Here is a 16,792-nt window from a genome sequence, read left to right as displayed (position 1 = left end):
AAAAATTTCTGTATAACAAAACCACCACAAAGTTAAATAGAAAAGTTCTAAATTATCACAAAGGGCTAATTTTCCTAATGTATGATGATGATACAAGTCAACAAGAGAAAGACCATCACAAATAGGAAAAATGGAAAGGACATGAACAGAAAATTCACAGAAAGAAAATGTGCATGAATATTAATTTATTCAACCTCATTCATATTTAAAGAACTATTAATTAATGTTACAATATATAGCACTTTTTAACCCATCAGATTGTCAAAGAACAAAAACTTTGGTGAAGGTGGGAGAGGAAATCACTTTCAGATATTCTTAGAGAGTTGTAAAGTTTTATAACTACTTTGGAGGACAATTGAGCAGTGTATATACATTTTACAAATGCAATATTCTTTTACTCAGAAATTCTACTTCTAGGAATTTATTCTACAAACATTCACACATGTATAAAATGATGTATGTATAAAACTGGCTACATAATGGAATATTAGGCAGCTGTCAAAATAAAGATGTAGCTTCATGTGTATGGTTATAGGAAAGATGCCAAAATTTATCATTAAATGAAACAATCAAAACAGAGAACACTATACATAATTTTCAACTATTTGTGTAAAATACCTGAGCTAAATCATACATAAATATTTGCTTTTATATGCATAAAATATCTTTGAAAGGCTACATAAGAAATCAATAGCTTTGGCTATTTCTAGGAAATGAAATTAGGTGACTAGGTGTAGGAGTAGGATGTAGATCTGTATTTCTAAAGATTTTATTTTGAAAACATTTAAACATGCAAAAAGATAGAGAGACTAGTACATATCCAGGACCCCTTATCTACAGTTCTGAAATCCATAAAATTCTAAATACTAGGGTTTTTTGCAACTGGTGTTTGATAAGAAAAGGGGGAAAAAAAAAAAACAAACCTCTAAGTTCCCCCCACATAAATTTGGCACTGAAACTAATCTGGGAGCAAATCCTGAAAATTCATTATAGTCTTTATTTAACTCACTTAAGGTGACTAATCAAACATTTCACTGCAGAAATATTAAGGTATTTTATGTGCTCTAAAACTCTGCTGGAAGTTACATAATATATAGTTGAGGCACATTATCTTTCTAAAATTAACAAAAACACACACACCCTGAATTTGGAAACACACCTGCTCCCAAAGTTTTATATATAATATAATATGTATACAATACATAATGAACACTAATATATTCATCACCTAGATTTTACAATTTTTTCACATTTTTCCATATTTGCTTCCCTGCCTTTCTCTCTCTGCTAAGGTATTTTAAGTAGATTATAGCCATCATAACATACTATCCTTGAATACTTCAGCACCCATCTCTAAAAAATAAGAACATTTTCCTATAGAACTACAATGTCATTATCATGCCCAACAAAATTTTAAATATAAGAAAGAGATTTTTCAATGTATGCCCTATTGCACCTCTTGTGTTTTAAATCTGTGGCTATATAACTTATTCAGTAGATAATAAAATTTAAAATTAAAAATAAACTGGAGGAGATTTTTAATACTTACAATTGCCAGAAAGCTATGGGATCTGTTCAAGGTACCATTGAGGGATAGGAAAGAAGAATCCACAAGAACCAGTTCAAAGTAGGGATTGGAAAAAACAAATCATTTCATTTTAACGCCCAACTAAGTTAGGGCTGGTGTAAGTAGGGCTCTCAGTAAGTTGGACTGACAGAGCATGGTAGGCAGAGAAAGCCAATAAAAATTTAAAAGAGGTATCCATTGCTTTGAAGAAAAATTTTGTTTGTTCCATCATGGAAAGAGTCAAATGTAATCAATTTGCCATCAGGTGGCTGAATGTTCCCACTGTGATATTACACCATATCTGGGGATTAGGATTGGTTGTGGCTCTTGCAAGTTGGATCCTCAACAATGGTGGCAGCAAGATAGTCTTTGCAAAAGAAAGGCTTTTATGTTTTGTTTTTTGAGCCTCCATCATGGCAGCAATGGTCACTGTGTTCAAGAGTTCCTTGAGATAGCAGAAAAAAAGAGTTGCTGACATCCCTAGAACAGATCATCTTGCCCACCTGTTTACTGAAATCCTCTTATACAAAGGGTTAGTGAAAATATTTGTACGCTTGGCACCCATTCTAAGAGATCTATTCCCATACCAGCCAGTTCCCTCAGTATCTTTGTCACCTATCTCCCAAACACTTTTCTTTCTTTCTTTTTTTTTTTTATATTTTCTTCTTATTTTTTCTTTTTTGAGCTTATGGCATAACCCACAACAGTGTCAGTATCCCAATCTGCCTGCTTCTAGATTCAGATAATCCTCAATCTTTTTATTAATAGTTTGTCTTATAGTCAATATTTCTTCTTGTCTCTGGGCTGGTGTGGCATTTTTAATATTTTCAGTAAGGATTCTCAATTCTAAATTTAAAATAATTTCTCTGTCCCAGGACACTTATCAAAGTACTGCTGTAGGGGAATCTTCCCTTAAACAAACAGGTGGAAACCAATCTCTCTCAGAGCTGTTTAACTACAAGTTAACTGCAAGTGCTGTCCACTTGACTGTAGGTTGGAACCTCCCTGAGGCCTACGTCGACCTACTCAACAAGTATATGTGAACTAGTTAGAGAGCCTAACCAACCAGCAGTGAGAAATTTGAGAAGTTTCATACAAATATGAAAACTGTGTTTGTCGCAGATGGGCATCCAAAATGTAAGAGAATAATATATTTAAACAGTCTATTCAAGTCCAAGACAAGTGGAACATTTACTATCTTTTTTTTTTTTTGTTGAGACAGAGTCTCACTTTGTTGCCCAGGCTAGAGTGAGTGCCATGGCGTCAGCTTAGCTCACAGCAACCTCAGACTCCTCGGCTTAAGCGATCCTACTGCCTCAGCCTCCCGAGTAGCTGGGACTACAGGCATGCGCCACTATGCCCGGCTAATTTTTTCTATATAGATTTTTAGTTGTCCATATAATGTCTTTCTATTTTTTCAGTAGAGACGGCGTCTCGCTCAGGCTGGTCTCGAACTCCTGACCTTGAGCAATCCACCCGCCTCGGCCTCCCAGAGTGCTAGGATTACAGGCGTGAGCCACCGCGCCCGGCCAACATTTACTATCATTTCATAGTTTGGAAAGTTTGTAATGAGGCCTTTGCAAGTGAACATGGTATGTTGGAGAAAGTGATAAGGATTTTGAGCAAATTTTCTTCATGCTGGTGCTCTTAATGATTGCATACGTATTTGGAAGAAATTAAGGTAAAGCATGAAGCTTGGATTTATTTAAGGCCCTTGGAAGGCTGGGCTGAGGAAAACAACTATACATACATCATGGAACCTCCATTAACACATAAGATACTTTCTTACTGTTAAAATAAAGATTCTGTTGAAACAAAACAAAACATAGTTTAAGCTATGCAATATGATCATTCTGGTTGGCATAACAAAATTGGTGAATGACTAACAGTACTTACGCTCTTTTGTAATAAAGCTTATTTAATTGGTTTTGGATTGATTTTGTGTTATTGCAAAAAATCGAGACAGCTTTTATAGCAAAAAATAGGAAGGGAGGAGGGAAGACGGAGGGGAGGAAGGAAGGTAGCGAGGAAGACGTCTATATAAAGGATATGTAGGGGCCTGGACAAATAAATTGTGGTACATGTACTTTATAGGCTGTTATGCAGCCACTTAGACTAACATGACCGGTAACAATGTCTAAGATACATGAAACGAAAACGTTAAAATAAGTGGGGGAGATAAAGCTAAACGTAAAATAGCTTAATGCAGTGTGTGTATCTGAGAGAGAGAGAGAGAGAGGGAGAGAGAGAGAGATCTCAGAATGATAAATACGAATTCCAAGCTAACGGTGATAGTGGCTGCTTCAGGGTGTGGAACTAAAGAGAGACAGGTGGGGTTTCACATTTTACTTTATTAATTTTGGCATTGTCTGAGGTTTTCCTTTTTAACCATGAATAATATATTAATTTTAAAAATGTTTTTAAAATCAGCATTTTCAATAGTTAACGGTCCATGCTTTATCAATGTTTTCCGTTTAAAACCTGCGTGTGGCCGACCCCCACCACGTTATTCTGTGATTCGCTGCTTAAAAAGAACCGGATGCCAGGGTATTGGGGGGCGAACCCCAGGTGAGGGGGGCGCAGGACAGGACACCGAGACACGGAATCCTAGACCGGCCCGGAAGTGCCTCTGCGCTGTCCGCCCGCGGAGGGGCTGGCATCTCTCCACCCTGCCATTGTTCCCGCCGCGCGCTCCTTGCACCGTTGGGGCGGTAGCCCCCTCTCCCTCCTCGTCTGTTCCAGGTCTTGTGAGTCGGCCCCTGAGACCCGGGGTGGTGGTGGAGAGGATGAGGTTGAGAAAAGAGTGTGGAAAGTGAACCTTAGGGGCAGGGAGGTGGGAGCAAGGGCAGGGGGTCGTGGTCTGTGCGGGGACATTGCACGGGAGAGGGTTGTGAGAGGACTTCGAGGCTAAAGGGCCATCACGGTAATAACAAGAGTATTAGGACTCTGGGAAGGAAACCCCCGGGAGAGGAAGTTAAGCACAAATAAGAAGAGACTTTGCAGCCTTCGTCATGGAGAGCCCACATACTCTTCTCACCTTTAGATTCTAAAAGCAAATTAAGCGGCATTGAATGGTTTTCAAGTGCAGAATGTGACAGTTCCCGATTCCCTGTCCTTTAGAAAAGGATTCTCAAACTTTACAATGCATACAGATCACTGAGGAGGAGCATGTTCAAGATGCATATTTTGGGCTTCCTATCTGTCCCTTCCCACCCCTCACCCCCGGATTCACATTCCCTGAAGGTCTACCACAGGGCCTGGAATTCAAGCTGGAATTCAGCTGCTGGGCTGTCCTCCCTGACATTTTGGAGACACACAGGCCTCCTGGGTCTCAGGCACTGCCTGAGTCTGTGCAGAAAACATCTCCCTTGGTCTTTTTTGGATTCTTAGGATTGTCCTCACAAAGAATTTGACTCTGGACAAATTAACTTTCCCTTGTCTCCATTTCTTACCGATTGAAGTAATAATGATTGTAATAAAATCTCAGAAGGTAACTGTGAGGATTAAGTATGGTTTTGTATCTGAAAGCATATTGGAGACAGTTGTGCAGTGTTTACTATTACTCTTAGGAAGTAACAGAGCAAAGAGTCCACCTAAGCTTTCCTATCTGCAAATTTAGTGAAAATAATACCAACCTTAAATGGTTTTTTTTTTTTTTTAAGATTAAGAAAACTCAAGTAACGTCTTGCATAAGTGTTGGTTCATTCATTTAGTTGACAGGAACGTATTTCCATTTATTCTTTCTCTAATTTGACCTTTATTCAGTAAGTCCGAATTTTTTAGCCAGACTTCCCGAGTCGTCTTTGTGGTCTTTAATTCATGGGCTGTTTCCTCTATGAGCTCTTAAGGAATTACTGCTATTTCTTCTCACATAGAGAAACTGAGATTGAAAGAAGATAGAAAATTGACACAAGGTCGTACAATTCGTAAATGTTAGAGCCAGAATAAAACGCAGGTCTGGGTTTTATTGAAAACCTATGCTCTTTGCACATGATGAGCATATATTTTTCCATTATTTCCATCCTTTGGTCACTAAGTCACTTTACTTTCAGTGAAGAGCTTTAGAGTATATGATAGTTTCTTACATTATCAGTTTCTGTCATCAGCTATTACCATTTTTCTTTATAAATAATTATTTTTACTGCTTAGGCAGGAGCCTCGAAGTGTGTGTCTTGAAACATAGCTCCAACTAGAGGGTACCTTTAAAGCTATTCAAGATCAAGATGAATACAGACTTAAAGGAGGTTTTATCCCTGGATGTTCATGTTCCCGAAGTATGAGAAGAGTGTCTGACAACGAAAGTGGAGGCGGAAAGTCACCTTCAAAAGCAGGAATACAGACTAAAACGCAATAATCCACTGGCAAGGGAAATCTTCCGAAGGCACTTTCGGCAACTCTGCTACCAGGAGACCCCTGGACCAAGAGAGGCTCTTACCCGACTCCAGGAACTTTGCTACCACTGGTTGAGGCCACATGTGAGCACAAAGGAGCAGATTTTGGATCTGCTGGTACTGGAGCAGTTCCTGTCCATCCTGCCCAAGGAGCTCCAGGGCTGGGTGAGGGAACATTGTCCAGAGAGTGGGGAAGAAGCTGTGATTTTGCTGGAGGATCTGGAGAGAGAGCTCGATGAACCACAACCTGAGGTAGGAAGCAAGATTTGTTAGGGAAAGATGTATATGGGTACACCAAGGACCCTTGTTTACTCTGCTTTGCATCCCCTTGATGTTGTAATAAAATACCCTCCTTGCTTCCTTCTTTCTGGGAATTGTTTCTTCAGACAGTTAATTTTTCAGAAGTCAAATCTTGTCTCTTTGTCCCCAGATGGTAGCTCACAGACACAGACAAGAAGTCCTCTCTAAAGACATAGTGCCACTAGGAGAACAGACATCACTGAGCCTTCAGTCCCAGCCTAAGGAACCCCAGCTCACATGTGACCCTGCTCAGGAAGCCCATCCTACTGGAGAGACAGGTGAGGGACAGGTTTTATATGATGTTGAACATATCTCACCTAGTCAAGCAAAAACAAACAAAAAACCCAGAGCTGGGGCAACAGGGGATCCAAAGACTCCTCACCAGATAGTAGCAATGCTTAGTGCTTTTGAATGCCTGGTGTGCCCCTTTTTGTCCCCTCCCCCTGCATGCGGTATTCCCTCGAATACCATCCCGGAAGCCCTCAGGACTTCTGGCACATGGTACATTGTGAAGGCTTTCAGGAATCACTGTAGAGAGTACAGTTTTAGAGAATGGGCTTCAAGGTTTATAGGTTCAGATCATGGCCTCACCTTGTGGAAGCTGCTTGTATTGGGCAGGTTACTTAACCACTTGACCTCAGTTCCCTCATCTGCAGAATGGGATTGATAATAGTATTGTCTTTGTCTACTTGAGCTATCATAACAGAATACCACAGACGGGGTGGCTTTAAGAACAGAAATTTATTTTCTCACATTTCTGAAGGCTGGAAGTCCAAGATTAAGGTGTCATCAAGTTTGGTTTTTGGTGAGGCCTCTATTCCTGTCTTCCTCTGTCCTCACCTGGCCTTTCCTCTGTGTGTGTACAGAGAGAGAGAGAGAGAGCATTCTAGTGTCTGTTCCTCTTCTTATATAAGGACACTAGTCCTATCAGATTGAGACTTCACCTTATGACCTCATTTAACCTTTGTTACCTCCCTACAGGCCCTATCTCCAAATATTTTCACATTGAGAGTGAAACATATAAACTGTGTTCCCTCAACATATAAATTCTGAGGGAACACAATTTAGTCCATAACAAGTATGTACCTCAAAACTTGTGGGGATCAAATATAATTTATGAAAAAAGCACTTGGCATGCATTTTGATTAATACATGGGAGCTGTTCGTGTCACAAATCATGCCAGTTTGGGTTCATACTTAGAAAGATATGAGATATGCTTAATAGGCAGCAGATTATATGGGAGAATCCAGTGGAATCAGACCTTGCCATTTCCTTGTTTGTAATCTCAGTTGTGGCAGTGACCACCCATGTGGATATAGTACTGGGCACTTCGGGCTGAGTCAACTGACTTCCCATTCTAGCTGTCCCTGCAAGAATTGGCTCCAGCTCCTAATTTCCCACACATAACATCACGGCCTCTTACTGCCTTTTCGTTAACCTTCTGACAATCAGTCTACAGCAGCGTTCTGCTCTGCTGTTTTCAATTTCACATCACGCCCCATATGTGAAGGAAGTGAGAGAGTGAGCTATGTTATTATTTGAGGTCGGAGCTTTCCAGGAAGAGAGAAGTTCTAGAGCAAAGGCCTTGTTGTAGGAACGCCCCTTGGATAGTTGTGGATTTGAAAGTCAGTACAGTAGTCCCCACTTTATCTGCAGTAGATACGTTCTAAGAACGCCAGTGGATGCCTGAAACCTAGGATAATACCAAACCCTATATACTGTGTTTTTTCTTATACATACATACTTGTGATAAAATTCAATTTATAAATTAGGCATAGTAAGAGATTAATAACAATAATAAAGTTGAACAATTATAACAATATGCCAACATCACTGGTCTTGTGCTTTGGGCCATTATTAAGTAAAATAATAGGTACTTCAAGACAAGCACTGTGATACCATGACAGTCAATCTGATAACCGGTATGGCTGCTAAGCAACTAACAGGCAGGCAGCATATACAGTATAGATATGCTGGACAAAAGGGAGGATTCACATTTTGGGTGGGATGGAGCTGGATGGCATGAGATTTTATCACGCTACTCAGAGTGGTGCACAATTTAAAACTGAGGAATTATTTATTTCTGGAATCATCCACTTAATTTTTTTTTCTATTTCAAAATATTAAGGGGGTACAAGTGTTTTTGTTACATGGATGAATTGTATAATGCTGAAGTCAGGGTTTTTAGTGTGCCCATCACCAGAGTAGTGTACATTGTACCTGATAGGTAAGTTTTTAATCTTTCACTCCCTTCTCCCCTCCCCCTTCTTAGTGCAATGTCCTTTACACTGCTATATGACCTTGTATACTCATTGTTTAGCTCCCACTTATTAGTGAGAACATGTAGTGTTTGGCTTTCCATTCCTGAAACACTTCACTTAGAATAGTGTTCTCTAGTTTCATTCAAGTTGCTACAAAAGACATTATTTCATTCCTTTTTAACTTTTTTATCATTTAATATTTTGGATGATGGTTGACTGTGGGTAACTGAAACTGCAGAAAACCACAGATAAGGGGAAACTACTGTATTGCCTGAAGTACCTAAAAGAGAAGCTTAATACTTGTTTCAGAAATGAATGAATGAATAAATATGTGAAGTGACTTTTTGGAAAGGGTTACTTTGAGGCTCCTCACCTCAAAAGAGAGACAGTTCTGAGGGTAAACTCCAGAGAAGGCATCCTGATCTTTTACCCTTTCCTCCCTATGAAGAAGTATAAAAAATTCTCCCAGCCCAAGTCTACATAGGGACAGACTGAGCTATATTTTGTCAAAGGGGGCAAACTTCCCTCATTACTTAGGGAAGGTGTTACCACACTAGCCCTTTTGTTTCTAACCCTCTTTCTATTCTATGATAAATTTTTGTAGACACAGTCACCTTCCCATAGGCCCAGGGAACAAGTGACATTTACCTAGTCTTTTTTTGTTTCAGATGAAATGACCAAGACTGAGCACAGAGAGTTGGTGCTAAGGAAAGACTGTCCTAAGATAGTAGAACCACATGGGAAAATATTTCATGAACAGACCTGGGAGGTATCACACCAGGATCCCCAACATGGAGAAGCTGGTGAATGTAAGGGTCTGATAGAGAGACAGTGGGGAAACCCCTTAGGAGAGGGGCAGCACAGATGTGGTGAATGTGGGAAGATCTTTGCTCAGAGCTCAGGTCTCATTCGACATCAAAGAATTCACACAGGAGAAAGACCCTATGAATGTAATGAGTGTGGGAAAACCTTCAGTCGGAGTTCTGGTCTTTTTAATCACCGAGGAATTCACAACATACAGAAACGGTACCGCTGTAAGGAGTGTGGAAAGGCCTTCAGTCAGAGTGCAGGTCTTATCCAGCATCAGAGAATCCACAAGGGAGAAAAGCCCTATCAATGCAGCCAGTGCAATAAGAGCTATAGTCGGCGTTCATTTCTTACTGAGCATCAGAGAAGCCACACAGGGGAGCGACCTCACCAGTGCATTAAATGTGGGAAAAGCTTTAATCGCCACTGCAACCTCATCCGCCATCAGAAGATTCATACAGTGACTGAGCTAGTCTAGTCTTTGCTATACCAAGTTTTCCAAATCACTGGCCAGGTCATGTTGGGTAGGGTAAAGCTAGAAAATGCCTCTTCCTGTCTCCATTAAACGTGTTTGAAACATTACTGGCTATGGTCCAGGGACTTCCTAAGAGAAAAGTTTGGGTTTTTGAAGCTGCTGCATTCCCTTTTGTTTGTTTACCCCTTTCCTATTCTTACGAGCCCTGTCCCTCATATTTATTCTCTTTGAGATGGCTGCCAAGCCCTCCTAATAATGTAATAAATGGTGCTGCTAGAACCAACATGCCTGAAAGATCTGAGTTTTAATTCCTAAAGATAACATAGAGCTCCACTGATGTCTTATACTAAATGGGTCTTTGGTGTTGCCTGTTAACCAGTGTCTACACTATAAACACCTTTTCTGCCTTATTGCTTCCCTCTGACACCTATGAGACTCTCCCTTTGAATAGCGACCAGCATCGGCTGGGTGCTTCACTGTTTGCTGAGTGTGTCCGTTACTTAACCATGATTGATCCTCCCCACAACTACACAGGGAAATGGTCATTATCATTACCCCATTTTACAAATGAGGAGTCTAAGGCTTAGAAAATCCAAGCATCAGAGCCAAGGCTTAAACTTAGAATTTTATTTTTAGTAATCTTTTTATTTTGGAATAATTTTAGACTTATAAAATACAAGTTGCAAAGACATAGTTCTTGTACACCCTTCACCCAGCTTCCCCTAATGTTAATGTCTAACATTACATCTCTTTAGTTAAACCCTTAGCTTTTGACCCCAAATCCCAATCTTTTTTCTTTCTTTCTTTCTTTTTTTAAGACAGGGTCTTGCTCTGTTGCCCAGCTAGAGTACGGTGGTGTCATAGCTCACTGCAACTTCAAACTCCTGGGCTCAAGCGACCCTCCTGGGACTACAGGCTCTTGCCCTGCTAAGGTTTGCTGAAAAATCACTGACATGAGCAGATTGATTAGAGAAAAAGACATACAAATTTATTTCATTTAATGCATATACATGAGAGCTTCAGGATGAAAACTCCCCAGATTTTTTTTTTTTAATGGAGAAAATTTGGTGCTAAGCAAATACACCTCACAAGAAATACTAAAGGAAGTTCTTTGGGCTAAAGGCAAATGATCCCAGATAGTAATTCAAATCCACATAAAAAAACAAAGAACATGGTAAAGGTAATTATACAATTATAGAAGTATAAATGCACATTTATTCTCCTTTTTTCTTTTAACTAGTTTAAGAAGAAGTTGTATAAAACAATATGTGTATAAATGCATTGTTGGGCCAATAATATTAATTATGTAGAAATGCAATATATTTCCTAGTAACAACACAAAGGAAATGGGTGGGAACAAAGCTGTACTAGGCTAAAGACTTAACACCAGATGGTAACTCAAAGCCACAGAAACAAATGAAGAGAACCAGAAATAGTAAAAAAGAAAAAAAAAGTTTAATATCACAAACATTATAAATATGTATGTTTTCTCTTTTTTTTTTCTTGTGTATACTCAGTATCCACAGGGGATTGGTTCCAGAACTTCCTGTGGAGACCAAAATCTGTAGATGCTCAAGTCCTTTACTTAAAATAGTGTAGTATTTGTAATTAACTTACACGATCTTCCCATACTTCGGTCAACCCTTTATATCTGTGGTTTTCACATCCATGAATTCAACCAATTGCAGATCAATAATATTAAAAAAAAAAAAGATGGATGGTTGCATTTGTGCTGAATATGAATACAGGCTTTTTTCTTGTCATTATTCCCTAAAAAATATGGTATGACAACTACTTCCATGGAATTTACATTGTATTAAGTATTATAAGTAATTTAGAGATGATTTTAAAGTAGAGTCATGCACTGAGTAATGATGTTTCAGTCAACAAAGGACTACAGGCCGGGCGCGGTGGCTCACGCCTGTAATCCTAGCACTCTGGGAGGCCGAGGCGGGTGGATTGCTCAAGGTCAGGAGTTCGAGACCAGCCTGAGCGAGACCCCGTCTCTACTAAAAATAGAAAGACATTATATGGACACCTAAAAATCTATATAGAAAAAATTAGCCGGGCATAGTGGCGCATGCCTGTAGTCCCAGCTACTCGGGAGGCTGAGGCAGTAGGATCGCTTAAGCCCAGGAGTTTGAGGTTGCTGTGAGCTAAGCTGACGCCACGGCACTCACTCTAGCCTGGGCAACAAAGTGAGACTCTGTCTCAACAAAAAAAAAAAAAAAAAAAAAACAAAGGACTACATATACAATAATGGTCACATAAGATTATAATGGAGCTAAAAAAATTCCTATTACACAATTACCATTGTGTTTTCTTACATTGTTCGAGACAGTAACATGATGTATAGGTTGTAGCCTAGGAGCAATAGGCTATACCATCTAGGTTTGTGTAAGTGTATTCTATGATGTTCACACAACTACAAAATTGCCTAACAATACATTTCTCAGTTGTTAAGCAATACAAGACTGTATATGGGAGGATGTGTGTAGATTATATGCAAATACTACATCATCTTATGTAAGGGATTTGAGCATTCATGGATTTTGGCATCTGCAAGGGGTGTTGAAACCAATTCCGTATAGATACTGAGGAATGACTATACTTTAAATCATCTCTAGATTACTTACAATACCTAATATAATGTAAATGCCATGTACATAGTTGTTATACTGTATTTCTAAATCTTGTATTTTTTTATTATTTTTATTGTTTTAAAAATATTTTTGATCTGTGGTTGGTTGAATTTGAGGAGGTGGAACTCCAGAATAAGGAGGGCTCACTATATAATATTTAATAGTACAATCGAGGAGAAGAGGGACTAGAACTAGATAGTAGTAACATTTCTATATCTCAGTAGAATTAAGTTAGTGTAACTCTAAAGTTGATTCTTATAAATTAAGCTACATGTGGTAAGCCCTAGAGTGATTACTAAGAAAATAAGAAACTCAAAAAAATATAATAAAAAAATCACTAAAGGAATTAAAATGTTATACCAGAAAATATTCACTTAATGCCCCAAACAAAACAAACAGCAAGGCTGGGCATGGTGGCTCACACCTGTAATCCTAGCACTCTGGGAGGCCGAGGCGGGAGGATCACTTGAGGTCGGGAGTTTGAGATCAGCCTGATCAAGAGCGAGACTCAGTCTCTACTAAAAATAGAAAAATTAGCCAGGCGTGGTGGCATGCACCTATAGTCCCAGCTACTCAGGAGGCTGAGGCAGGAGAATCACTTGAGCCCAGAAGTTTGAGGTTGCTGTGAGCTAGGCTGATGCCATGGCACTCTAGCCCAGGTGACAGAGTGAGACTCTGTCTCAAAAAAAAAAAAAACCAGGCCAGGCTCGGTGGCTAACGCCTGTAATCCTAACACTCTGGAAGGCCGAGGCGGGAGGATCGTCTGAGCTCAGGAGTTCAAGACCAGCCTGAGCAACAGTGAGACCCCATCTCTACTAAAAATAAAAAGAAATTATCTGGACAACTAAAAATACATAGAAAAAATTAGCTGGGCATGGTGGTGCATGCCTGTAGTCCCAGCCACTTGGGAGGCTAAGGCAGAAGGATTGCTTGAGCCCAGGAATTTGAGGTTGCTGTGAGCTAGGCTGACGCCACGGCACTCTAACCCAGGCAACAGAGTAAGACTCTGTCTCGAAAAAAAAAAAAAATAAATAAAATAAAGGTGGTTTCACAACTATTTATTTAACACCTACTATGTGGTAGGAGATTTTTTAAATGCTTTGGATACTTCAATTAACAAGACACACAAATGCCCCTGCCTTTCTGGAGTTTGCCTTTCTAGCTGGGGTCATCAAACAATGAACCTAATAAATAAGTAAATCATAAAGTATGTTTTGTGCATTTTGTTTTGCCATGTGTATATAATGTATATAATGAACAAATGTGTCCTAATTTTGCAATATCTAATCTCTAGATGTTAAAGAGGTTGCCAGTGTATGATGAAGTACTTAGTAAAATTAGCACATTTTGTACAAAAAAAAATAAAAAAAACTAAAGCTTCCTAGATAATATTTTGATCATGAAAAGTCAGTGGTGACATGCATGCGTGTCCCCATGTGCGTGCACTTCAGGCTGACTCCCAGTATGGAACCGCTGGGAAAGAAGATCTTTAAAGGCGTTTTAGTAGCTGCACTTGTGGGCCTTTTTGGAGCATACTTTTTGTTTAATAAGATAAACGCAAGCCAAGATTTCAGGCAAACAATGAGCAAGAAATTTCCCTTCATCTTGGAAGTTTACCACAGATCCACTGAACAGTCTAGAATATATGGAATCAGAGAGCAAGATCAAGAAAAATGTTGAACAGCAAAAATTAGAACCATTCATCAGGTACAGCGTTCCATCTAAGCTTGTCTGAGACCTTTGGGAGGAGAACAAAGATGAGCCTACTACTACACTGAAGACTCTTGGCAGTCACACAGACCATCCTACTAACAGGAACTTCTGGCCTGCCATGGCCGGCAGTTTCCCACCCATTATGCAATTCCACTGCTTTTTTTGTTGCTTTCCTTCTATATTTATTGTCAAAGACTAATGTTTTACAAATAAATGACTAAGGAAGGAAAAGGAAAAAAAAAAGTCAATGGCTTCCTGGTGCTTACTGAATAAAGTTTAAACTCCTGTTCTGGCACTGAAGGACCCTGCAATGTACCTATCTCATCAAACTTGCCTTATTTGCTAAATCTGACAAAGTTGCTGTGAGTCTTTTCAGCTCTCTTACATAGACATGATACCTTGTCTATGTAGTAGTAACAGCTCACACAGCTGGAAGTTACCTTTTCCTTTTCTGAAATTCTATGGCCCTCAGTTTACCACTTACAAGGCAGTTATTGTACTGCCATATTGGTATGCAAGTCCTATCAACCTTATTATACTAAAGGCCTAAGCCCAAATATATACGTATGTGTACATATGTGTATATATGTACATACATACACACACACACAAAGATAATTAGAGGCTTTATCCCTTTCCCTGTCTAACATAGTAGGCACTCAAAAGTACTTTTCTACAATATTTCCCTCTTTCACAGAGCAGTCTTATAGACTTGGAAGAAGCAGAAGAAGCGAAAGGAGGCACTGTCGTCCTTTGTGAATCTCAGTAAGTTATATTTGTGTAATGATTTCTGGTTTGTAAAAGGTTTCACATGCATCTCCATGTAACATCAGAAACAATTAAATACCAAAGAAAAATGAACAAAGTTGTTTGTAATGAGTTTGAGTGTTTAAGATTAGGGCTATTAGCAAATATTTAGGAAAAGCAAAGATTAAAAGAGAGAAATGGAAATGGCTAGCTTTGTGGAGATAACAAAAATAAGGTTAATTTTAAAGGAAATTTTAAAAAGGCTAGAAGAGATTGAGTGGAGAAAGTCTACAGAACTTTGGAAAGAAGTTTTAAATTGGACTGAAATGAGGGGATAATGAAGGTAATAAAAGATTGTAGGGAATTTATAAAGGGAGAGCCCTACGGTTTTGAAAGTCCCTAGTCAGCCTGTGGTACTTCAGAGCAGGAATCCAGAAAGGGTACTTGAGAACAGACAAGAACATCATATTGGTGATGGAAAACATGGTCAGGGAATTCATCAGAAGCAGAATCCATTCACGACACAGTCTGGCAATGCTGGAAGCTGGTAATATGCATTCAAGCACCTGGGAAGAAGATACCAGTCTTTGAAGAATGCAGGTGATTTGGGTGAAAACAAGACATCAAAATATGATTTCTTGTGATTAACTCACAGCTTTGAATCTTGACTTCAAATGTTGATACTTTCGATACTGTGAAATTCTTTTCATCAGATACTCAGGGTTCCCAATGTGCTTCTGAACAGACACATTTTCTCCTACCCCCACATTTGGGCTGCTATCTTCATTGGCTGCCTCTAACTTGATCTTCATATCCCCAACCAACAGGGCAGTTTTGAAACCGTGAATAATAATTATAAATATTTGGTGTGCATCCTCTGACCTGGAGGAAGTTTAAGTTTAGCCGGCATAAACCTAGATGCACAGTTGACTATAAGTTGGGGAGAGGAATACAGATGGTGTCTTAGCACTTGGTTAGGCCCAAGATAATTAAAAGGTGAGAAGCAAGATGTTAAGCATTACAGAATTTATTAAAAACTTCATAATCATTTTGATCTGAGTTGATAAATTGATTTTTATTTACCTGAATGTGAAAGACTTCCCCCAAAAGAAAGCAAAATTAATGTGAACATAATTAACATTGACTAGAGAATGGAGTTCTATGGATGAAGCAGTCTCATAATATCTTAATGATAAAGAAGCTGTTTAAGGCATTCTTACTATACGTACTATCCTGGTGAAGAAATAAGGAATCCCCCACCCCAACTCTGACAATATTATGTAGTTGGCAACAAATACACTAGATTGACATAGAATCTAGGACCTTAGAGAATTAGACGTAAACACAAATGGCAAAAGTTAGAAATCCCTCAGAAATCTAGAAAACATTAGATTATCAGAGATATGAAGGTGATTTTACTGGTATCTAATAAATGTTTCTTAGAACCTATATGCAAGGCACAGAGGGGACAGGGTAAAAGACCTCATCAATCTGACCAACTCATGAAGGACTCAGTATAGGCAAAATGAATGGTCAGAGCAGCAGCCCCCCAAATCAGAGCCATCCAACCAAGAGACATCACAAAGTGTTGGCTGAGGGCAATTAGCCATTCTGGAAGGCCACTTAAGCCCAATGGGTGAGAACAAACCATTTCAGGTCTTACCTCTTCCAGACAATTTTCCCATGACCTTCTATCAAATAACTTATTTCCTAATCACTTTCTAGAATGTAGAAGATAATTCATCTCAGCCAGACTATATTTTCTAAAACCTGATGATGTGGAGTGGTAAATAAAGCCCCAGCCCACAACTTCTATAGTCAGTAAGGGCTCCAGGGTGGCTTCGGTTCAATGAAGCCTGAGCACCAAATTTGCCAGGTACGGCATGGG

General features: G+C 39.2%; 1 protein-coding gene across 1 annotated transcript; it reads left to right on the top strand.

Annotated features, from left to right (window-relative positions):
* Positions 1-5,790: 5,790 nt before the first annotated feature.
* ZSCAN9 (zinc finger and SCAN domain containing 9) lies at positions 5,791-9,805 on the top strand. Its single transcript, XM_069493457.1, is given in 3 exon segments — positions 5,791-6,210; positions 6,389-6,536; positions 9,189-9,805. Coding segments are annotated over 3 exon segments (1,185 nt in total).
* Positions 9,806-16,792: the final 6,987 nt, after the last annotated feature.

This window comes from Eulemur rufifrons, chromosome 18 (genome assembly GCF_041146395.1).
Source record: "Eulemur rufifrons isolate Redbay chromosome 18, OSU_ERuf_1, whole genome shotgun sequence".
Lineage (NCBI taxonomy): Eukaryota > Metazoa > Chordata > Mammalia > Primates > Lemuridae > Eulemur > Eulemur rufifrons.
The sequence above is the reverse complement of the archived record's forward strand: the minus strand, read 5'-3'. Positions and strand labels throughout refer to the sequence as shown.